This window comes from Salvelinus fontinalis, chromosome 34 (assembly GCF_029448725.1).
Source record: "Salvelinus fontinalis isolate EN_2023a chromosome 34, ASM2944872v1, whole genome shotgun sequence".
NCBI classification, from domain to species: domain Eukaryota; kingdom Metazoa; phylum Chordata; class Actinopteri; order Salmoniformes; family Salmonidae; genus Salvelinus; species Salvelinus fontinalis.
This window is the reverse complement of record NC_074698.1, coordinates 37,102,499-37,129,343: the sequence shown is the minus strand read 5'-3', so window position 1 is coordinate 37,129,343 and position 26,845 is coordinate 37,102,499. Positions and strand designations below refer to the sequence as shown.

At 44.0% G+C, this 26,845-nt stretch overlaps 1 protein-coding gene across 2 annotated transcripts in view; it reads right to left on the bottom strand.

The window, feature by feature from the left end:
* Positions 1-24,931, bottom strand: part of LOC129833807 (septin-9-like) — a 148,901-nt gene extending 123,970 nt beyond the window's left edge. Inside the window, exons 1-2 of one of the 2 annotated variants that reach the window (XM_055898613.1) lie at positions 24,608-24,931; positions 23,037-23,164 (exon numbers count right to left, since the gene is read on the bottom strand). In XM_055898613.1, the coding sequence (XP_055754588.1) occupies positions 23,037-23,073 (37 nt within the window). In that variant the 5' untranslated portion in view covers positions 23,074-23,164; positions 24,608-24,931. The remainder of the gene's footprint in view (positions 1-23,036; positions 23,165-24,607) is intronic. The other variant, XM_055898614.1, reaches the window with a different exon arrangement.
* Positions 24,932-26,845: the final 1,914 nt, after the last annotated feature.

The following is a 26,845-nucleotide window of genomic DNA, read 5'->3' as shown; positions in this document are numbered from 1 at the left end:
TAAATTGGGAATTGATCTCATTGTTATCTAAACTGTGGCTTGGCAGAGAGATTTAGACTAGGGCTTTGAATCAAAATGATGTAAGTCCTGGAGAGGCTATGGTTGTTCTAGAACAATGTTCAAACAACCTGACAATAAGGACATGAACTGAACAGCTGTGAGTCAATGAGGGATGTTGACATGTCAGTAAAGTACACACACCTGACCTGGGACAGGCAGCACATATATTTACAGTTATGAATGATGAGCAAGGCAGAAAAGCAAGTCCATGCTTTACCTTATTCTATAACTAATGCTGGAGAGCCACAGAGAGCTACAGCTCGTGAAAGGTGAATGGTGAGTCTAGAGTCTCTAGCACAACAACAGAAAGGCAGGGGAGGTGGTACATAAACGCAACATAGCTGACACTGCAGAACCTCAACAGGAAACTAACAGACGCTAACTAATGAGATAACTAGAGACAGCTAAATATGTACTACAACAACAAACAAATAGATAAGACATTAATACAACATGTATGCAGTACAAAAACTATCAAATAGATAAATATTGCATCCAAACTTTGTGAGACAGCGTAACACATGTAGGCCTAAGGTATACAAAACAGCCAACAATATACGGCATCAATTTGACATTCAGAATATGTTCAACTGAAAAAAACATGCAACATCCAAACCCATATGGCATCATTTAGTCAATGCTGCCAGTAGCTATAGGAGTCACATTGAGTTTAGGGAGTGGACAGATAGATCATAGGTACACTGGCAGAGTACAACAGTGTTTGAGCCAATCATCAACTCCTGTAAAGCCTGAATGAAAAAAAAAAAGTGTGAGCAACCCCAGAGCGGAACCCACAGTGTTGTCGGAACAAAAGAGATGTGTGTGAGAGAGAGTGTGTGTTGTTGAAAAGCCCGGGACAAGACTGAACAGGTGAGTGAAGCGCTACAGGGCCCTCTACAGCTCCACACACAAAACAACCACACAGAGAGACAGATGTGGCCTTCTTCACAACCACACAGAGAGACAGGTGTGGCCTTCTCTACAACCACACAGAGAGACAGGTGTGGCCTTCTCTACAACCACACACAGAGACAGATGTGGCCTTCTCCACAACCACACAGAGAGACGGGTGTGGTCTTCTCCACAACCACACAGAGGGACGGGTGTGGCCTTCTCCACAACCACACAGAGAGACGGGTGTGGCCTTCTCCACAACCACACAGAGAGACAGGTGTGGCCTTGTCCACAACCACACAGAGAGACAGGTGTGGCCTTGTCCACAACCACACAGAGAGACATGTGTGGCCTTCTACACAACCACACAGAGAGACAGGTGTGGCCTTCTCCACAACCACACAGAGAGACGGGTGTGGCCTTCTCCACAACCACACAGAGAGACAGGTGTGGCCTTCTCCACAACCACACAGAGAGACGGGTGTGGCCTTCTCCACAACCACACAGAGAGACAGGTGTGGCCTTCTCCACAACCACACAGAGAGACGGGTGTGGCCTTCTCCACAACCACACAGAGAGACAGGTGTGGCCTTCTACACAACCACACAGAGAGACATGTGTGGCCTTCTCCACAACAACACAGAGAAATGGGTGTGGCCTTCTCCACAACCACACAGAGGGACGGGTGTGGCCTTCTCCACAACCACACAGAGAAACAGGTGTGGCCTTGTCCACAACCACACAGAGAGACAGGTGTGGCCTTCTACACAACCACACAGAGAGACAGGTGTGGCCTTCTCCACAACCACACAGAGAGACAGGTGTGGCCTTCTCCACAACTCTACTCAGAGATAGGTGTGGCCTTCTTCACAACGCTACACAGAGAAAGGTGTGGCCTTCTCCACAACTCTACTCAGAGACAGCTGTGGCCTTCTCCACAACGCTACTCAGAGACAGGTGTGGCCTTCTCCACAACGCTACTCAGAGACAGGTGTGGCCTTCTCCACAACTCTACTCAGAGACAGGTGTGGCATTCTCCACAACTCTACTCAGAGACAGGTGTGGCCTTCTCCACAACTCTACTCAGAGATAGGTGTGGCCTTCTCCACAACCACACAAAGAGACAGGTGTGGCATTCTCCACAACTCTACTCAGAGACAGGTGTGGCCTTCTCCACAACGCTACTCAGAGACAGGTGTGGCCTTCTCCACAACCACACAAAGAGACAGGTGTGGCATTCTCCACAACGCTACACAGAGACAGGTGTGGCCTTCTCCACAACGCTACACAGAGACAGGTGTGGCCTTCTCCATAACTCTACAAAGAGACAGGTGTGTCCTTCTTCACAACTCTACACAGAGACAGGTGTGGCCTTCTCCACAACTCTACTCAGAGACAGGTGTGGCCTTCTCCACAACCACACAAAGAGACAGGTGTGTCCTTCTCCACAACTCTACTCAGAGACAGGTGTGGCCTTCTCCACAATGCTACACAGAGACAGGTGTGGCCTTCTCCACAACCACACAAAGAGACAGATGTGGCATTCTCCACAACTCTACTCAGAGACAGGTGTGGCCTTCTCCACAACCACACAAAGAGACAGGTGTGGCATTCTCCACAACTCTACTCAGAGACAGGTGTGGCCTTCTCCACAACTCTACAAAGAGACAGGTGTGGCCTTCTCCACAACTCTACAAAGAGACAGGTGTGGCCTTCTCCACAACTCTACAAAGAGACAGGTGTGGCCTTCTCCACAACTCTACTCAGAGACAGGTGTGGCCTTCTCCACAACGCTACACAGAGACAGGTGTGGCCTTCTCCATAACTCTACAAAGAGACAGGTGTGTCCTTCTTCACAACTCTACACAGAGACAGGTGTGGCCTTCTCCACAACTCTACTCAGAGACAGGTGTGGCCTTCTCCACAACCACACAAAGAGACAGGTGTGTCCTTCTCCACAACTCTACTCAGAGACAGGTGTGGCCTTCTCCACAATGCTACACAGAGACAGGTGTGGCCTTCTCCACAACCACACAAAGAGACAGGTGTGGCATTCTCCACAACTCTACTCAGAGACAGGTGTGGCCTTCTCCACAACTCTACAAAGAGACAGGTGTGGCCTTCTCCACAACTCTACACAGAGACAGGTGTGGCCTTCTCCACAACCACACAAAGAGACAGGTGTGGCCTTCTCCACAACTCTACTCAGAGATAGGTGTGGCATTCTCCACAACTCTACTCAGAGACAGGTGTGGCCTTCTCCACAACTCTACAAAGAGACAGGTATGGCCTTCTCCACAACCACACAAAGAGACAGGTGTGGCATTCTCCACAACTCTACACAGAGACAGGTGTGGCCTTCTCCACAACCACACAAAGAGACAGGTGTGGCCTTCTCCACAACTCTACTCAGAGATAGGTGTGGCCTTCTCCACAACCACACAGCGAGACAGGTGTGGCCTTCTCCACAACCACACAAAGAGACAGGTGTGGCATTCTCCACAACTCTACTCAGAGACAGGTGTGGCCTTCTCCACAACTCTACTCAGAGACAGGTGTGGCCTTCTCCACAACCACACAGCGAGACAGGTGTGGCCTTCTCCACAACCACACAAAGAGACAGGTGTGGCATTCTCCACAACTCTACTCAGAGACAGGTGTTGCCATCTCCACAACTCTACTCAGAGACAGGTGTGGCCTTCTCCACAACTCTACAAAGAGACAGGTGTGGCCTTCTCCACAACTCTACAAAGAGACAGGTGTGGCCTTCTCCACAACTCTACAAAGAGACAGGTGTGGCCTTCTCCACAACTCTACTCAGAGACAGGTGTGGCCTTCTCCACAACGCTACACAGAGACAGGTGTGGCCTTCTCCATAACTCTACAAAGAGACAGGTGTGTCCTTCTTCACAACTCTACACAGAGACAGGTGTGGCCTTCTCCACAACTCTACTCAGAGACAGGTGTGGCCTTCTCCACAACCACACAAAGAGACAGGTGTGTCCTTCTCCACAACTCTACTCAGAGACAGGTGTGGCCTTCTCCACAATGCTACACAGAGACAGGTGTGGCCTTCTCCACAACCACACAAAGAGACAGGTGTGGCATTCTCCACAACTCTACTCAGAGACAGGTGTGGCCTTCTCCACAACTCTACAACGAGACAGGTGTGGCCTTCTCCACAACTCTACACAGAGACAGGTGTGGCCTTCTCCACAACCACACAAAGAGACAGGTGTGGCCTTCTCCACAACTCTACTCAGAGATAGGTGTGGCATTCTCCACAACTCTACTCAGAGACAGGTGTGGCCTTCTCCACAACTCTACAAAGAGACAGGTATGGCCTTCTCCACAACCACACAAAGAGACAGGTGTGGCATTCTCCACAACTCTACACAGAGACAGGTGTGGCCTTCTCCACAACCACACAAAGAGATAGGTGTGGCCTTCTCCACAACTCTACTCAGAGATAGGTGTGGCCTTCTCCACAACCACACAGCGAGACAGGTGTGGCCTTCTCCACAACCACACAAAGAGACAGGTGTGGCATTCTCCACAACTCTACTCAGAGACAGGTGTGGCCTTCTCCACAACTCTACTCAGAGACAGGTGTGGCCTTCTCCACAACCACACAGCGAGACAGGTGTGGCCTTCTCCACAACCACACAAAGAGACAGGTGTGGCATTCTCCACAACTCTACTCAGAGACAGGTGTTGCCATCTCCACAACTCTACTCAAGAGACAGGTGTGGCCTTCTCCACAACGCTACACAGAGACAGGTGTGGCCTTCTCCACAACTCTACTCAGAGACAGATGTGGCCTTCTCCACAACTCTACTTAGAGATAGGTGTGGCCTCATACAGGTGTCATGTGAATCTCCTCACACAAAGCTAGAATGGCCCTCTTAACTCTGAGGGACTGCTACAAATCAGTTACAATATGTCAGGTTTATGATGGTGGTATGTAGGTTTCATGGTGGTAAATAGCCCTGCCACATGGCTGTTGACTCCCTCTTAGACGTCACCTAGGATTCAACAGCCATGTATCAGGGCTATGTGGTAAAGTTTAAAACACAAATACCACACACTGTTTCACAACAGCTTCACCACATTTTTCCCCCGACGGTTATACAGGTGAAGTATTTTCATGTTTTCATATGAACAATAAAGCTTCCTTTGGTACTTCCCCAGTCCTTTGTTATTAGTGAACTGAAGTGTCTGAACAGCCGTGCTTCAGAACAATCAGTGTGTCATGTAGTGTGATTGAGTGATCTGACCGGTCAAGTGAAGGCCTCGTCAAACATGTGAAACGATGAGTTATTGGTTCTGGAGGACTGAGGAGAGAAAACAAGAGGAATGGGGGGAGAGGGCTCGTCTCCTGCACTTTAAACCCTGTGACCCTGTAATACACTCTCACACTAGTGCGTGTGCACACAAGCACACACACACACACACAAACACACACACACACACACACTCCTCAATGGCCCTTGATCCTTCTTGACTATATTTGTAAAGGAGGCTAGTCACTGTTTGAGCAGGAGGGCAGAGTTGAGCACGATCCATCCCCCCTTTCCCCATCCCCCTCCCTCCTTCCCCCATCCCCCCTCATTCCTGCCCCCAACCCTCCTGCCCCCCACCCCCCGCCCCCCCCCCCCCCTTCTCCCCCATCCATCCCTCCTTCCTCCCCCCAACTCATCCATCTGACCCATTGTGTTTTTATGGCCCTCATTACACATGTTCAGAGCATGCTGCAAACACCACGCAGAGTTTACACAGTTTCACAACTGGCCTGTGAAACAGAGGCTGGGGATGGACAACCAGGGGAAATGACTGGAGAGATGGTCTTTTTTCATGTGTTTTCACAGCCCACAGATCCCAGATAAGGTCTTTACCTGGAAATCTCCTACCTTGAGTAATGACCACACAGAATGGTACTGACCGTGAATAGTACTGACCGTGACTAGACTGTGAATAGTACTGACCGTGAGTAGACTGTGAATAGTACTGTGAATAGTTCTGACCGTGAGTAGACTGTGAATAGTACTGTGAATAGTTCTGACCGTGAGTAGACTGTGAATAGTACTGTGAATAGTTCTGACCGTGAGTAGACTGTGAATAGTACTGTGAATAGTTCTGACCGTGAGTAGACTGTGAATAGAACTGACCATGACCCTGGACCGCACCAGGCTCAGATTAATTTCTAAATGGCAATAAGACCTGTGAGCACTGACAAAGCTCATGCTGTTAAAGGGACATTCCTCTCCAAAATCTACGTTTGTCAGATGTTTTCATAACCCAAAAGTGGTGTTCTGTCGGGATAAGTTGACATCCAGGCTTTCTGTTGTGTAGATTGAGCTACATGCCACAATCTAAAATGAATGGAAAAGATAAGCTCCTTGTAGGTCTAGTTTCCTGGTTTGTGGTGCTCATATTTTCCATTCATTTGGTGTTGAGGCATATACAGTAGTTGGATCTACACAGCCGATGGCATGGGATGTGGACGCATCTGGACATTAGAAAACATCGAACAAACGTTGAATTTTATTCAGAGTATAATGCCCCTTTAAACATGAAACCCGGTTTTATGAAAACTGAAAACTTTTAACACAAGCCTTTCTCTCACTCATCAAAACTCACCCAGGATGTTATCACCACTACTGACACAGGTGTGTTTAGTCATGATAAACTATCACAATCACACCAAAAACAGTAAAAATCATATCAGTGAAGCAACATGATGGAAACAGATTTTTAAAGCCAGTTTTTATGAGCTCAATGGGGAAACAGTCTGGAAGTAAGAGCAGTGTATAAAACAATGGCTTGTAGTGTAACAGATATGGATCGGCCTTCCATCTTGGCAGGTAGAGTAGAGATCAGTAACTAAAAATAACTGTATCCCAAATGGCACCATATTCTCTATGTAGTACACTACCTTTGACCAGGGCCATAGGGCTCTGCACTATTATAGGGAATATGGTGCCATTTGGGATGCAAATCAGATTTTAAAAAAATGTTTTAAAAAGTCCATTGAGTTTCTGGGTTTTAAATTCTCTCTGGAACACTTGGTTCCTAGCCTGGAATACATGTTGATATGTTCTGTTTCACCAGAATTGAGAGCCCTTTGAAGAGTCCTTTTTGGTTCTAGGTAGAACCTAGAAGAGTTATCATATGGGGACAGCTGAAGAACCCTTTTTTGAGAGAGAGAGAGAGAGAGAGAGAGAGAGAGAGAGAGAGAGAGAGAGAGAGAGAGAGAGAGAGAGAGAGAGAGAGAGAGAGAGAGAGTCGCCTTGCTATTGAGAAAGGTCGCCGTAGGCAGACCTGGCTCTCAAGAGAAGACAGGCTATGTGCACACTGCCCGCAAAATGAGGTGGAAATTGAACTGCACTTCCTAACCTCCTGCCAAATGTATGACCATATTAGACACATATTTCCCTCAGATTACACAGATCCACAAAGAATTCAAAAACAAATCAAATTTTGCTAAACTCCCATATCTATTGGGTGAAATACCACAGTGTGCCATTACAGCAGCAAGGTTTGTGACCTGTTGCCACAAGAAAAGGGCAACCAGTGAAAAACAAACACCATTGTAAATACAACCCATATTTATGTTTATTTATTTTCCCTTTAGTACTTTAACTATTTTCACATCGCTACAACACTGTAAATAGACATAATATGACATTTGAAATGTCTTTATTATTTTGGAACTTGTGGGAGTGTAATATTTACTGTTCACAATAAACTTTTTTGTATTTATTTCACTTTTGCTTAATATCTATTTCACTTGCTTTGGAAATGTAAATGTTGTATGTAAATATGTTTCCAAATTCCAATAAAGCCCCTTACAGTTTTTAACAATCACTTTGGCACTCATTTCAGAAACATGTGGTCATTTTTCAAAACTCTAGACACAAAACTCAAAACGGTCATCACTTGTAACACAGGCTGTCCAATGTTCAAAACATTGCATTGTGCATTCATATCTTTAAAGAAAACTTTCACTTGCAGAATCATTGGTTCAAATAACTAATTTATCATGAAATACCATAGGAACATTAATTTAGATCACCCACACACACGGTTAAATTCGAACAGCGAATCATGTGGCTGCCTGCAACTCAATATATAGAGTATATAGAGTAGAGAGCTTAAGATGTTGTTCGACCAAACATTAGAACGGGCAAGATGAGTAATCTAAGCAACTTTGACCGTGGTATGATTGTTGATGCCACACATGGTGATTCCAGCATCTCAGAAACAGCTGCCTTCCTGGGATTTTTACGCACTACAGTCTCTAGAGTTTACAGAGAATGGTGCGATAAACAAAACACATTCAGTGAGCGGCAGTTCTGTGGGCAAAACACCTTGTTAATGAGAGAGGTCAGAGGAGAATGTCCAGACTCATTCAAGCTAACAGAAAGGCCACAAACGCTCAAATAACAGCTGTTTAAAACAGTGGTGTGCAGAAGGGCATCTCTTAACGTACCACACCGTGAATAATTCAGGCTGTTGTGGAGGCAAAAGGGGGTCCTACCCAGTACTAGATAGGTGTACCTAATAATGTGGCCGGTGAGTGTACAGTAATGTCAAATCTGAAAACATGGTCTGGAAAAGTGGTACATGGGACCAAAGAAACTGTGTCTGATAAAGAATGATGATGAAATATTACATCCATAGATAATGAAGTCCAATTGGTGTCAATGGATCTCGTTATCCTGAAACTTTCATGATCTAAACATGGAATATTGTTTGTCAGTTTCCGTAACACTATGCATTAAAAGTAACGCAACAGTCACTTATCATTTTGAGCAGTTGCATCAATTGATAGTTAGATCATTGTAATGAAATGAATAGACAGTCATCTCAGATGTAATGTGTGAATTGCATTTTGAAATGGTAATACTTTGATGTTAAGTTGTGTCATTTTGAATAGCTGATTTTAGTTCAATGAACAAATGATCTTAGCTTTATGTGTATTGTATCCAAGCAATTGGAAAAAGTGTTAGAGTTTTGAAAAATTTGCATTTTGATCATTGGTTGTTAGTTTTGTGTCTAGAGTTTTGAAAATGACATCAAGGTTCCGAAATTAGTGCCAAAGTGATTGTAAAAAACTGTAAATTGAATTGAGAGGGGGGGGCTATCTACAGTATATTAACTATAGGGTCATCTAAGGTTAGAGGGTAACATATTTGTTTGTTTGTGTGTGTGTGTGTGTGTGTGTGTGTGTGTGTGTGTGTGTGTGTGTGTGTGTGTGTGTGTGCGTGCGTGCGTGCGTGCGTGCGTGCGTGCGTGCGTGCGTGCGTGCGTGCGTGCGTGCGTGTGCATGCATGTTTGCGACACCAAGAGAGATATGTGAGACACAGAGAGCGAAACAAAAAGACAGACGGACAAAGCTCTTGGCCTCATACAGTATGTGTCACTATGTACTATAGAAGACACTAACATAATCTGTTACAGCTCAGTCAACCCCTCCCCTGGCATCATCTCACACCCCTGACAGACAGCTATCATCACAGAGCTGCATTCCTGTCTTGAGTCCCAGATAAACACAGAGTGGACACTTCAGACCTGGCTCCATACAGTATATAGAGCACAGCATATGGTAGGAAATGGAGACTAGGGCCTGTAGTGTGTGTAGAGTAGATCACAGGACCAGGGGGAAAGTGGGGACACTATATACAGTATAGATAGAGATGGAGATGCAGCATTTAAAGGCAATGTTTCCACATTTACGGTAAACGGTGCGGCTGTCAACCCAATCGGAAATTACCTGTAAATGTCAAGTGATCTACAACACGGCTCGGATTGAATCCTGGCCGTAGTCTAGAATAGATTCCCTCTGTCTCTCAGAGTGGGAGAATGAAAAACGTAGCTCAGCTGTCGTCTATTCTTCTCTATACAAGACTCAACATCCAGAAGAAGTGGGAAAACAAAGTTGTTGTCTTTATCTTAAAGCTGGCCAGGCCTTCTGATGTGATGATAAACCACGTCATTAAACCCTGTCCATGTCTGGGCTCCCACGGACATCTCATCAGCATAATCATCCCCGTCAACATCCGCCTGTTTAAGCTAGAGATATCATTTTTTTTGCACGGGCTGCGTCTCAATCCACCACATCCGTATCTGTGGTGGAAGGTGGCCTAGCTACAGTGGTGTTTGTCAGACCTTGAGACATCCAGAAAGTGCCATGGGACTCATCTGAAGTCAGTACCGTCGATCTGCCAACTTCTGTCTGTAGCGCCTGTAACAGTTTGGGCTAATATGACCCCTCTATGAAAAGGTGAGTTTCCCATGAACGCGTACATGTTGTTTTGCTCTAGGAAGCCCACAAGCCTCACAAGACACGTCTGAAAGTAGCCGGGTACCAGCTAAAAATAATTATGGAAGTACACTACCGGTCAAAAGTTTTAGAACACCTACTCATTCATGGGTTTTTCTTTATTTTGACTATTTTCTACCAGGTTGAATAATAGTGAAGACATCAGATCTATGAAATAACACATATGGAATCATGTAGTAACCAAAAAAATGTTTAACAAATCCAAATATATTTTATATTTGAGATTCTACAAATAGCCACCACTTGCCTTGATGACAGCTTTGCACACTTTTGACCGGTAGTCTATATATGGAAGTAGTTTGGTTGTAAAATATGGGTAAAAAAATAGAAATAAATAATTTCCTGATTGATTTATTTTTTGACTATCTGTTGTTCCATGTCTGAATCTGTTATTCAATGCGTTTCTATTGGCTAATAGCAGTAAGGCCAAATTATTTTTTATACCTAAAGGAGTCCTAAAATCGCCCATCTTAAAGATACTGGCAAAGGACACACGATAAAGTAAGTGTAAGTGTAAGTGTGTGTGTGTGTGTGTGTGTGTGTGTGTGTGTGTGTGTGTGTGTGTGTGTGTGTGTGTGTGTGTGTGTGTGTGTGTGTGTGTGTGTGTGTGTGTGTGTGTGTGTGTGTGTGTGTGTGTGTGTGTGTGTGTGTGTGTGTGTGATAAGATAAAGGATGCCCGACCGACAGAAGAGCACCAAAGACACATGCATAACATGTGAGCTCATCCCTCTCCCTGTTACATACAGTACCTATAACCCATTAAAGCACAGGCCTCTCTCACACACAAATTGATGGTTTGGACATCCTAGGCATACTTGACAAGATGACAGGGCAAATAGTGTGTCTCAACAGAGTTTATAGGTTGACTTTCAAGTTCCATCTAATAATATCTTTACACACAGCAAATCTAAGCTTGTCTGCGGATATAAACAATGTTAAAAGCCATAATGCAGAGCGGTGCTTGCAATAAGTCAGAGAGGTAGTAGTAGTGTGTTTGGGGTTGGACTTGAAAGCGCATACCAGACCCAGCGATATCCTATTATGAGTAAATCAGTGCTGTGGGCTCTGTAAATTATGAGCCTGTGTGTGTGTGGGTGGGTGTGCGTGCATGTGTGTGTGTGTGTGTGTGTGTGTGTGTGTGTGTGTGTGTGTGTGTGTGTCCTAGCCTCTTCTTTGTGTGGTTGTTATTCATGTGGAGGTTACTGACTGATCCACCAGGCTGAGGGAGTGGCGTACAAGGCAGAGAGCAGCTCCACATACAGGGCTCAGCTACCAGGGTCAGACACTCACACACTGACACTAGCATGTGTGAGGTGAGCACCTTGATTTACAGTCTATGATGAATGCAGTCAGACAAATATGCACATTGCACTCTCTCACATACACACACACACATTCTGAAATACTGTAAAATAATACTGAGAGAAACATACAGCTCACAGTGTGTGTGTATACAGTATGCATCCCCACACAGACCCATATCCCTGTACAGTATCTCCACACACAGTTTCAGTTCTGATGTCAAAACCCCATTGTCTGATGGTAGCCCACTCCAAACACCCCCACACTGATCCTGAAGACAACCTTCTCCAAACACCCCCACACTGATCCTGAAGACAACCTTCTCCAAACACCCCCACACTGATCCTGAAGACAACCTTCTCCAAACACCCCCACACTGATCCTGAAGACAACCTTCTCCAAACACCCCCACACTGATCCTGAAGACAACCTTCTCCAAACACCCCCACACTGATCCTGAAGACAACCTTCTCCAAACACCCCCACACTGATCATGAAGACAACCTTCTCCAAACACCCCAACACTGATCATGAAGACAACCTTCTCCAAACACCCCCACATTGATCCTGAAGACAACCTTCTCCAAACACCCCCACACTGATCATGAAGACAACCTTCTCCAAACACCCCCACATTGATCCTGAAGACAACCTTCTCCAAACACCCCCACACTGATCATGAAGACAACCTTCTCCAAACACCCCCACACTGATCATGAAGCCAACCTTCTCCAAACACCCCCACACTGATCATGAAGACAACCTTCTCCAAACACCCCCACACTGATCATGAAGCCAACCTTCTCCAAACACCCCCACACTGATCATGAAGCCAACCTTCTCCAAACACCCCCACATTGATCCTGAAGACAACCTTCTCCAAACACCCCCACACTGATCATGAAGACAACCTTCTCCAAACACCCCCACACTGATCATGAAGCCAACCTTCTCCAAACACCCCCACACTGATCATGAAGCCAACCTTCTCCAAACACCCCCACACTGATCATGAAGACAACCTTCTCCAAACACCACCACCACCACGGTGTTATTGTTATTAGTCAATATCCTGTCTCCAGAGCTGAACAAATATGCCCAGAATGTGACAGCAGCTCCGCACACGTTCCGGCGGGAGACTAACAGGACAGATGACGACGACATGACCAGACATGCACTCCCTGCTCCGATGCAAACTGTGGGAAGGGAGTTGTTGGGAAAGGAGACATTCAATGGGAATGGGTTGTGTACACTACACAGAGCAGCACAGAGCCAAGGGCTTAGGGTTAGAGACTGTGGAGACTCAGGTTGCGCCCCAAATGGCCTAGCCCCTATGGGCCCCTGTCAAAAATAGTGCACTATATAGGGAATAGGGTGCTATTTGGGATGCATCCTCAGAGAACGGAAGCTGTAGGTTAAAGCAAATAGAGTGGGTTCTAGGAGTGGGTGAGTGAGTGAGAAACCGTTAAGGGTGAAAGAGTGGGTGAGTGACTGAGACACCATTAAGGGTGGAAGAGTGGGTGAGTGAGTGAGCCACCATTAAGGGTGAAAGATTGGGTGAGTGAGTGAGCCACCATTAAGGGTGAAAGATTGGGTGAGTGAGTGAACCACCATTAGGGGTGAAACGTGATGCTGGATACAGGCTTGTCTCCATGCTGAGTATCATGGATGGATGGATGGATATAACACCTTGTCTCCATGCTGAGTATCATGGATGGATGAATATAGCACCTCGTCTCCATGCTGAGTATCATGGATGGATGGATATAGCACCTTGTCTCCATGCTGAGTATCATGGATGGATGTATATAGCACCTCGTCTCCATGCTGAGTATCATGGATGGATGTATATAGCACCTTGTTTACATGCTGAGTATCATGGATGGATGTATATAGCACCTCGTCTCCATGCTGAGTATCATGGATGGATGTATATAGCACCTTGTTTACATGCTGAGTATCATGGATGGATGGATGGATGAATATAGCACCTTGTTTACATGCTGAGTATCATGGATGGATGGATGAATGAATATAACACTTTGTCTCCATGCTGAGTATCATGGATGGATAGATGTAATATAGCACCTCGTCTACATGCTGAGTATCATGGATGGATGGATGGATGAATATAGCACCTCGTCTACATGCTGAGTATCATGGATGGATGGATGAATATAGCACCTCGTCTACATGCTGAGTATCATGGATGGATGGATGGATGAATATAGCACCTCGTCTACATTCTGAGTATCATGGATGGATGAATATAGCACCTTGTCTCCATGCTGAGTATCATGGATGGATGGATGAATATAGCACCTCGTCTACATTCTGAGTATCATGGATGGATGAATATAGCACCTTGTCTCCATGCTGAGTATCATGGATGGATGTATATAGCACCTTGTCTACATTCTGAGTATCATGGATGGATGAATATAGCACCTTGTCTCCATGCTGAGTATCATGGATGGATATATATATAGCACCTTGTCTCCATGCTGAGTATCATAGATGGATATATATATAGCACCTTGTCTCCATGCTGAGTATCATAGATGGATGGAATGAATATGACACCGTGTCTCCATTCTGAGTATCATGGATGGATGAATATAGCACCTCGTCTACATGCTGAGTATCATGGATGGATGGATGAATATAGCACCTCGTCTACATTCTGAGTATCATGGATGGATGAATATAGCACCTTGTCTCCATGCTGAGTATCATGGATGGATGGAATGAATATAGCACCTTGTCTCCATGCTGAGTATCATGGATGGATGGATGAATATAGCACCTCGTCTACATTCTGAGTATCATGGATGGATGAATATAGCACCTTGTCTCCATGCTGAGTATCATGGATGGATGGATGTATATAGCACCGTGTCTCCATGCTGAGTATCATGGATGGATGGATATAGCACCTTGTCTCCATGCTGAGTATCATGGATGGATGGATATAGCACCTTGTTTACATGCTGAGTATCATGGATGGATGGAATGAATATAGCACCTTGTCTCCATGCTGAGTATCATGGATGGATGGATATAGCACCTTGTCTCCATGCTGAGTATCATGGATGGATGGATATAGCACCTTGTTTACATGCTGAGTATCATGGATGGATGGATGGATATAGCACCTTGTCTCCATGCTGAGTATCATGGATGGATGGATGAATATAGCACCTTGTCTCCATGCTGAGTATCATGGATGGATGGAATGAATATAGCACCTTGTCTCCATGCTGAGTATCATGGATGGATGGAATGAATATAGCACCTTGTCTCCATGCTGAGTATCATGGATGGATGGATGGATATAGCACCTTGTCTCCATGCTGAGTATCATGGATGGATGGAATGAATATAGCACCTTGTCTACATTCTGAGTATCATGGATGGATGTATATAGCACCTTGTCTCCATGCTGAGTATCATGGATGGATGGAATGAATATAGCACCTTGTCTACATTCTGAGTATCATGGATGGATGTATATAGCACCTTGTCTCCATGCTGAGTATCATGGATGGATGGATGTATATAGCACCTTGTCTCCATGCTGAGTATCATGGATGGATGAATATAGCACCGTGTCTCCATGCTGAGTATCATGGATGGATGGAATGAATATAGCACCTTGTCTCCATGCTGAGTATCATGGATGGATGGAATGAATATAGCACCTTGTCTCCATGCTGAGTATCATGGATGGAGGGAATGAATATAGCATCTTGTCTCCATGCTGAGTATCATGGATGGATGAATATAGCACCTTGTCTCCATGCTGAGTATCATGGATGGATGAATATAGCACCTTGTCTCCATGCTGAGTATCATAGATGGATGGATATAGCACCTTGTCTCCATGCTGAGTATCATGGATGGATGGATGGAATATAGCACCTTGTCTCCATGCTGAGTATCATGGATGGATGGATATAGCACCTTGTCTCCATGCTGAGTATCATGGATGGATGGATGGAATATAGCACCTCGTCTACATGCTGAGTATCATGGATGGATGGATGAATATAGCACCTTGTCTCCATGCTGAGTATCATGGATGGATGGAATGAATATAGCACCTTGTCTCCATGCTGAGTATCATGGATGGATGGAATGAATATAGCACCTTGTCTCCATGCTGAGTATCATGGATGGATGGAATGAATATAGCACCTTGTCTCCATGCTGAGTATCATGGATGGATGGAATGAATATAGCACCTTGTCTACATGCTGAGTATCATGGATGGATGGAATGAATATAGCACCTTGTCTCTATGCTGAGTATCATGGATGGATGGATGGATGGATATAGCACCTTGTTTACATGCTGAGTATCATGGATGGATGGATATAGCACCTTGTCTCCATGCTGAGTATCATGGATGGATGTATATAGCACCTTGTCTCCATGCTGAGTATCATGGATGGATGGATATAGCACCTTGTCTCCATGCTGAGTATCATGGATGGATGGATATAGCACCTTGTTTACATGCTGAGTATCATGGATGGATGAATATAGCACCTTGTCTCCATGCTGAGTATCATGGATGGATGGATATAGCACCTTGTCTCCATGCTGAGTATCATGGATGGATGGATATAGCACCTTGTTTACATGCTGAGTATCATGGATGGATGGATGGATGAATATAGCACCTTGTCTCCATGCTGAGTATCATGGATGGATGAATATAGCACCTTGTCTCCATGCTGAGTATCATGGATGGATGAATATAGCACCTTGTCTCCATGCTGAGTATCATGGATGGATGGATATAGCACCTTGTTTACATGCTGAGTATCATGGATGGATGGATGGATGAATATAGCACCTTGTCTCCATGCTGAGTATCATGGATGGATGGATGGATGTATATAGCACCTTGTCTCCATGCTGAGTATCATGGATGGATGAATATAGCACCTTGTCTCCATGCTGAGTATCATGGATGGATGAATATAGCATCTTGTCTCCATGCTGAGTATCATGGATGGATGAATATAGCATCTTGTCTCCATGCTGAGTATCATGGATGGATGAATATAGCACCTTGTCTCCATGCTGAGTATCATGGATGGATGGATGGATGTATATAGCACCTTGTCTCCATGCTGAGTATCATGGATGGATGGATGGATGTATATAGCACCTTGTCTCCATGCTGAGTATCATGGATGGATGGATATAGCACCTTGTCTCCATGCTGAGTATCATGGATGGATGTATATAGCACCTTGTCTCCATGCTGAGTATCATGGATGGATGTATATAGCACCTTGTCTCCATGCTGAGTATCATGGATGGATGGATATAGCACCTTGTCTCCATGCTGAGTATCATGGATGGATGGATGGATATAGCACCTTGTCTCCATGCTGAGTATCATGGATGGATGGATGGATATAGCACCTTGTCTCCATGCTGAGTATCATAGATGGATGGATGGATGAATATAGCACCTTGTCTCCATGCTGAGTATCATTGATGGATGGATGAATATAGCACCTTGTCTCCATGCTGAGTATCATGGATGAATGGATGTAGCACCTTGTTTACATGCTGAGTATCATGGATGGATGAATATAGCACCTTGTTTACATGCTGAGTATCATGGATGGATGAATATAGCACCTTGTTTACATGCTGAGTATCATGGATGGATGAATATAGCACCTTGTTTACATGCTGAGTATCATGGATGGATGTATATAGCACCTTGTCTCCATGCTGAGTATCATGGATGGATGGATATAGCACCTTGTCTCCATGCTGAGTATCATAGATGGATGGATATAGCACCTTGTCTCCATGCTGAGTATCATGGATGGATGAATATAGCACCTCGTCTCCATGCTGAGTATCATGGATGAATGGATGTATATAGCACCTTGTCTCCATGCTGAGTATCATGGATGGATGGATGGAATATAGCACCTCGTCTCCATGCTGAGTATCATGGATGGATGGATGGAATATAGCACCTTGTCTCCATGCTGAGTATCATGGATGGATGGATGGAATATAGCACCTTGTCTCCATGCTGAGTATCATGGATGAATGGATGTATATAGCACCTTGTCTCCATGCTGAGTATCATGGATGGATGGATGGAATATAGCACCTCGTCTCCATGCTGAGTATCATGGATGGATGGATGGAATATAGCACCTTGTCTCCATGCTGAGTATCATGGATGGAGGGAATGAATATAGCACCTTGTCTCCATGCTGAGTATCATGGATGGAGGGAATGAATATAGCACCTTGTCTCCATGCTGAGTATCATGGATGGATGGATGGAATATAGCACCTCGTCTCCATGCTGAGTATCATGGATAGATGGATGGATGAATATAGCACCTCGTCTCCATGCTGAGTATCATGGATGGATGGATGGATGAATATAGCACCTCGTCTCCATGCTGAGTATCATGGATGGAGGGAATGAATATAGCACCTTGTCTCCATGCTGAGTATCATGGATGGATGGATGGAATATAGCACCTCGTCTCCATGCTGAGTATCATGGATGGATGGATGGATGAATATAGCACCTCGTCTCCATGCTGAGTATCATGGATGGATGAATATAGCACCTCGTCTACATGCTGAGTATCATGGATGGATGGATGGATGAATATAGCACCTCGTCTCCATGCTGAGTATCATGGATGGATGAATATAGCACCTCGTCTCCATGCTGAGTATCATGGATGGAGGGAATGAATATAACACCTCGTCTACATGCTGAGTATCATGGATGGATGGATGGATGGAATATAGCACCTCGTCTCCATGCTGAGTATCATGGATGGATGGATGGATGAATATAGCACCTCGTCTCCATGCTGAGTATCATGGATGGAGCGAATGAATATAACACCTCGTCTACATGCTGAGTATCATGGATGGATGGATGGATGGAATATAGCACCTCGTCTCCATGCTGAGTATCATGGATGGATGGATGGATGAATATAGCACCTCGTCTCCATGCTGAGTATCATGGATGGATGGATGGATGAATATAGCACCTTGTCTCCATGCTGAGTATCATGGATGGATGGATGGATGAATATAGCACCTTGTCTCCATGCTGAGTATCATGGATGGATGGATGGATATAGCACCTTGTCTCCATGCTGAGTATCATGGATGGATGGATGGAATATAGCACCTCGTCTCCATGCTGAGTATCATGGATGGATGGATGGATGAATATAGCACCTTGTCTCCATGCTGAGTATCATGGATGGATGGATGGAATATAGCACCTCGTCTCCATGCTGAGTATCATGGATGGATGGATGGATGAATATAGCACCTTGTCTCCATGCTGAGTATCATGGATGGATGGATGGATGAATATAGCACCTTGTCTCCATGCTGAGTATCATGGATGGATGGATGGATATAGCACCTTGTCTCCATGCTGAGTATCATGGATGGATGGATGGATGGATGGATGAATATAGCACCTTGTCTCCATGCTGAGTATCATGGATGGATGAATATAGCACCTTGTCTCCATGCTGAGTATCATGGATGGATGGATGGATGGATGGATGAATATAGCACCTTGTCTCCATGCTGAGTCTCATGGATGGATGAATATAGCACCTTGTCTCCATGCTGAGTATCATGGATGGATGGATGGAATATAACACCTCATCTACATGCTGAGTATCATGGATGGATGGATGGATGAATATAACACTTTGTCTACATGCTGAGTATCATGGATGGATGGATATAGCACCTTGTCTCCATGCTGAGTATCATGGATGGATGGATATAGCATCTTGTCTACATGCTGAGTATCATGGATGGATGGAATGAATATAGCACCTTGTCTCCATGCTGAGTATCATGGATGGATGGATGGATGGATATAGCACCTTGTTTACATGCTGAGTATCATGGATGGATGGATATAGCACCTTGTCTCCATGCTGAGTATCATGGATGGATGTATATAGCACCTTGTTTACATGCTGAGTATCATGGATGGATGGATGGATGAATATAGCACCTTGTCTCCATGCTGAGTATCATGGATGGATGGATGGATGAATATAGCACCTTGTTTACATGCTGAGTATCATGGATGGATGGATGGATGAATATAGCACCTTGTCTCCATGCTGAGTATCATGGATGGATGGATGGATATAGCACCTTGTCTCCATGCTGAGTATCATGGATGGATGTATATAGCACCTTGTCTACATTCTGAGTATCATGGATGGATGTATATAGCACCTTGTCTCCATGCTGAGTATCATGGATGGATGGATGGATATAGCACCTTGTCTCCATGCTGAGTATCATGGATGGATGAATATAGCACCTTGTCTCCATGCTGAGTATCATGGATGGATGGATGGATATAGCACCTTGTCTCCATGCTGAGTATCATGGATGGATGGATGTATATAGCACCTTGTCTCCATGCTGAGTATCATGGATGGAATGAATATAGCACCGTGTCTCCATGCTGAGTATCATGGATGGAGGGAATGAATATAGCACCTTGTCTCCATGCTGAGTATCATGGATGGATGGATGGATGAATATAGCACCTTGTCTCCATGCTGAGTATCATGGATGGATGGATGGATGGATGAATATAGCACCTTGTCTCCATGCTGAGTATCATGGATGGAGGGAATGAATATAGCACCTTGTCTCCATGCTGAGTATCATGGATGGAGGGAATGAATATAGCACCTTGTCTCCATGCTGAGTATCATGGATGGATGGATGGATGAATATAGCACCTTGTCTCCATGCTGAGTATCATGGATGGAATGAATATAGCACCGTGTCTCCATGCTGAGTATCATGGATGGATGGATGGATATAGCACCTTGTCTCCATGCTGAGTATCATGGATGGATGGATGGATGGATGGATGAATATAGCACCTTGTCTCCATGCAGAGTATCATGGATGGATGAATATAGCACCTTGTCTCCATGCTGAGTATCATGGATGGATGGATGGATGAATATAACACTGTCTCCATGCTGAGTATCATGGATGGATGGATGGATGAATATAGCACCTTGTCTCCATGCTGGGTATCATGGATGGATGGATGGAATATAACACCTCATCTACATGCTGAGTATCATGGATGGATGGATGGATGAATATAACACTTTGTCTCCATGCTGAGTATCATGGATGGATGAATATAGCACCTTGTCTCCATGCTGGGTATCATGGATGGATGGATGGAATATAACACCTCATCTACATGCTGAGTATCATGGATGGATGGATGGATGAATATAACACTTTGTCTACATGCTGAGTATCATGGATGGATGTAATATAGCACCTCGTCTACATGCTGAGTATCATGGATGGATGGATGGATGGAATATATCACCTTGTCTCTATGCTGAGTATCATGGATGGATGGATGGATAGAATATATCACCTTATCTCTATGCTGAGTATCATGGATGGATGGATGAATATAGCACCTCGTCTCGATGCTGAGTATCATGGATGGATGGATGGATGGATGGATATAGCATCTTGTCTACATGCTGAGTATCATGAATGGATGGATGAATATAGCACCTCGTCTACATGCTGAGTATCATGGATGGATGGATGAATATAGCACCTCGTCTCCATGCTGAGTATCATGGATGGATGGATGGAATATAGCACCTCGTCTACATGCTGAGTATCATGGATGGATGGATGGATGGATATAGCACCTCGTCTCCATGCTGAGTATCATGGATGGATGGATGGATGAATATAGCACCTCGTCTACATGCTGAGTATCATGGATGGATGGATGAATATAGCACCTCGTCTACATGCTGAGTATCATGGATGGATGGATGAATATAGCACCTCGTCTCCATGCTGAGTATCATGGATGGATGGATGGATGGATGGATATAGCACCTCGTCTCCATGCTGAGTATCATTGATGGATGGAATGAATATAACACCTCGTCTCCATGCTGAGTATCATGGATGGATGGAATGAATATAACACCTTGTCTCCATGCTGAGTATCATGGATGGATGGATGAATATAACACCTCGTCTCCATGCTGAGTATCATGGATGGATGGATGAATATAACACCTCGTCTCCATGCTGAGTATCATGGATGGATGGATGAATATAACACCTCGTCTCCATGCTGAGTATCATGGATGGATGGAATGAATATAGCACCTTGTCTCCATGCTGAGTATCATGGATGGATGGAATGAATATAACACCTCATCTCCATGCTGAGTATCATGGATGGATGAATATAGCACCTCGTCTACATGCTGAGTATCATTGATGGATGGAATGAATATAACACCTCGTCTCCATGCTGAGTATCATGGATGGATGAATATAGCACCTTGTCTACATGCTGAGTATCATTGATGGATGGATGGATGGATATAGCACCTTGTCTCCATGCTGAGTATCATTGATGGATGGATGGATGAATATAGCACCTCGTCTACATGCTGAGTATCATTGATGGATGGAATGAATATAACACCTCGTCTCCATGCTGAGTATCATGGATGGATGAATATAGCACCTTGTCTCCATGCTGAGTATCATTGATGGATGGATGGATGAATATAGCACCTCGTCTACATGCTGAGTATCATGGATGGATGGATATAGCACCTTGTCTACATGCTGAGTATCATTGATGGATGGAATGAATATAACACCTCGTCTCCATGCTGAGTATCATGGATGGATGAATATAGCACCTTGTCTCCATGCTGAGTATCATTGATGGATGGATGGATGAATATAGCACCTCGTCTACATGCTGAGTATCATGGATGGATGAATATAGCACCTTGTCTACATGCTGAGTATCATTGATGGATGGAATGAATATAACACCTCGTCTCCATGCTGAGTATCATGGATGGATGAATATAGCACCTCGTCTCCATGCTGAGTATCATTGATGGATGGAATGAATATAACACCTCGTCTCCATGCTGAGTATCATGGATGGATGAATATAGCACCTCGTCTACATGCTGAGTATCATGGATGGATGGATGGATGGATATAGCACCTTGTCTCCATGCTGAGTATCATTGATGGATGGAATGAATATAACACCTTGTCTCCATGCTGAGTATCATGGATGGATGGATGAATATAGCACCTCGTCTCCATGCTGAGTATCATGGATGGATGGAATGAATATAACACCTCGTCTCCATGCTGAGTATCATGGATGGATGAATATAGCACCTCGTCTCCATGCTGAGTATCATGGATGGATGGATGGATGGATATAGCACCTTGTCTCCATGCTGAGTATCATTGATGGATGGAATGAATATAACACCTTGTCTCCATGCTGAGTATCATGGATGGATGGATGAATATAATACCTCGTCTCCAAGGCTCTTCGAGAGTAACTTTCCTCATCCACCACCCATGTATGGCACCTCTCTGGCACACATTCTGACGGCAGACATTTAGGACCAGAGCAGACGATCTGTTAGCCAATCCTCATCACCTATAGACCAGATATGAAGTAATCTGATGAGGGCTGTATATTGTATACCACAATACATTTACATTTGACATTTGAGTCATTTAGCAGACACGCTTGTCCAGAGAGACTTACAGTTAGTGCCTTCATTTTAAGATAGCTAGTTGGGACGACCACATATCACAGTCATAGTAAGTACATGGAGAAGATGACATGTTCACATCCGTCCATTGGTGAAACAAATGAATAGTGTTGCTGGACACAACCCTTGTCTTTCTGCAGGGCAGTGGAGAGGAAGCAGTGATGAGAGGTCCATCAACCTGTCAATCAACTGGATTTGCAACCAAACTGTCAAGAGACAACATTATCTCAAATGGAAACACACTCTACCACATCAATGTATTATTCATCTCTAATCTACATACAATGATACATAGAGACCATACTGCAAGTAAACATCATATTCTTCTTGAGGTTTTCATTAAGTATCTTAGGCCATTGTGTGATGTTCAGACCTTGAAAAGCACCTCTCATTATACCAACAGATTAGAGGTCAGGTAAGTTCACTAATGGCTCTTGTTAGTACTTTGCCATTCACGACAAAGTTTTCAAACATCTTGTGAATTATTTGACAGCAAGAATACAGACAGACTTAACTATTGTGAATAGTCAGACATTGTTTAGTCAAAGACTAACAGAAATGGCCACGCCTGGCTCCATGTGTGGCTCATTGAAAGGGGAAATTCACAACAAGGGTAACTTGATGATCAACTACCTTTAAGTAATAAGGCATCTCAGGGTTTGTGGTATTTGGCCAATATACCACGGCTAAGGGCTGTATCCAGGCACTCCACGTTGCGTCGTGCTAAGAACAGCCCTTAGCCGTGGTATATTGGCCATAATATACCACAACCCCCCGAAGTGCCTGATTGCTGTTATAAACGGGTTACCAACGTAATTACAGCAGTAAAAATCCATTTTTGTCATATCGATCGAATTTCAGGGCTGGAATCACCCAGTTTATAATATCTGATAACTGATCACAATCAACAGGACAGCAACATGTGTTGAAACAGTATATCACTCAACACTTAGACGATGAAGGTGGGCTGGTGGGATACTGTCAAGTGGTTGGAGCTTAGTGACTCATTCAGGGATCAAGGTGGCAATCATAACTGACCTTTAGAGTACAGGAAAATAAATCATTACCCCATGCCCATCTACATGTATCTCTCTGGGGCACGTTCACTTTCCCTCAACACAGATAACCTACGCGCACGCGCGTACACGTATCCTACAGTTACATATTTACAAGTAACCTAAAGTTACGGAATTGAAGCTGATACTGTGCACATTTAGATGGACAACTGTAAAATAACAATGTAAAGTGTTATAATAACATTACAGCAAAGTACTAAGAACAACAGGAGTATCCATAATAAATATTCCATCAAATGGCACACCTACCTGAATATCCGGATTTCTTCATGATGATCCTTCGTACAGAAACGACTTGCTTTAAGCCTCGATATGAGTTGCTATTTTAGCCAGGCAATGTCTCAGACGTGTTCGATGTTGTCCGTGGCAATCAGATCCTCATTTACAACCGTAGTTTCACAGGTATCTCGGTGCGCGCTTTTCTCCTTATTCCTCCCAATCCTGGAACGTTAAGCTTTCCGAACACACCTGGCTGCGGGGAAAATCAGGGGAACCTCTACTTCGTGTACTTGAAGTAAATTAGTGAATTATTTAATATATCAGGATCGAACGCGGACAACAGGGAGTTAACCTCGGGGCCAGGCTATCTCTAGATAAGTAGAATGGATACAATCACACCTGCGCTACCAACGCACGCCCAATCTGAAGGCGGGACTTGGAGCAATATACTGTACACAGTAATCAGAGGAAGTTATGTCAAAGTTCACGGTGATGACACTGGGCTAACCCATTGACAAAATATACATTTAGAAATCACAGTCTGACAACAAACAATTGCTTACGGCAGTAGGGTGGATCATTACTTACTTTAAAATATGAATCCACATCAGTGTTTGATTGTAAATAGGCTACAGTTGTAATATCCTTTTCGGGTACAGTATCACTTTAGTATGAAAAGACTTCGGCAAAGACGTTTTGCTGAAGTCAAAATTCTCGTGCTTATACTACAACAGATGTGTGAAAAGACCCAATTAACAGGTGATTAATGAAGGATGCAGCCAGTAGCTCATTCCACTGTGGGAATTATGTTATGTCAATCATATCAAAGTGTACAACTGTCAGTGTCATTCAATCATGCAAATAAGACTTGATGAAAATGATAATCCTCGACCTCATACAATGTGCTGCTATTCTGATCTGAGGAGACCTCTTGTGGACGTTTCTTGAAGGACAAACATTTGACATCCTGTGTACTTCTTCTAAAACCTAGGTGAATAGAAGCAAGTATGTAGATTGTTTTAATTAAATGTAAAAATAAGAAGCAAGTATGTGTAGCTGCTGTCCAATATGGCGACCTTCGTATAGGTTACTGGGTGTGCAGGGGCGAAAATCTGAGATCAACCTTGGAGGGGACAATTACATTAAATTTTATCAAGAGCAATTCCTGAGGGGGACACCAAAAGTAGTGCTGTAACACATAGCATACGTTGTTAAATGTATATTGAGGAACCATAATTCCTACAACTGGATAATTGATAGGTACAGTAGTTAACTGAAGGGTTTTCCCAACTTGTTCAAATGTTTAAATCATTATAATTCTACTACTAATAATAGTTATAGCAGTGCTCCTTACCAGTCCAGTATGTATGCAGGTATTCGTACTTACAACCAGCAATATCAAGAAAGGTCAGTAGGTGACAATGGTACTGTACACTGTATGGGTGTAGTTTTCATAAATACAATGAACATGGTGTGATCACATCTAAAAGAATCTCCATTGAGAACAATCACAAAGTTGGTCTCCGTATTGAATTGACCTTTTAATTTGACTTTTTCTGATACATTTATATAGTCATTAAATATGTGCACCTGGCCTGAGTCTACAATATCTTTGCAAGAACAAAAAGCTTAAAATAAGTACAGTTCTAAAAGCAAAATAACTACTTCAATGAAAAACCCAAATAAATCAAACAAAATATCCTTCAGTCAGTGTCTCAACTCTTCAAACAGCAGCTATGGACAAGTATGTTGCACAAAGTATGCCATTTTAAATAAAATAACATGAAATAAATCATTTGTAAGTGTACTGAAAACTACTAAACAAAAGAACAACTATCAATTACACCATGGGTTCTCAAACAGGGGTCCATGGACTAATTGCAAGGGGTCCGTGAAATAAAAAAGTGTAATGAATGTAGTCAGTACCACAAGGTTTCCAGTAAGTTTACATATAATATAGAGGGGGTGGAGGTCCCTGAGGACCACTCAAAACCTTGCCTGCCTTGCCTCAAAATATGCAGGGGTTCCAGTACCCCAAAAAGGTTGAGAACCACTGCTATAGACACTACTGAACAAAAGAACCAAGCATATGTTTGCGGGTTTCCTCAAAAACACATCAGTTGGCACTTTCGCAATGCCCTCGCCTGTTGTCTCCGACACCCTGTATAGCCCAATAAACTCCTTGTGAGGGACAAGGTCATGGTCAACATAACGCAGACAGACATTCTCCTGTTCAGCACCAGAGACATCTTGAGTACCATCAACAAT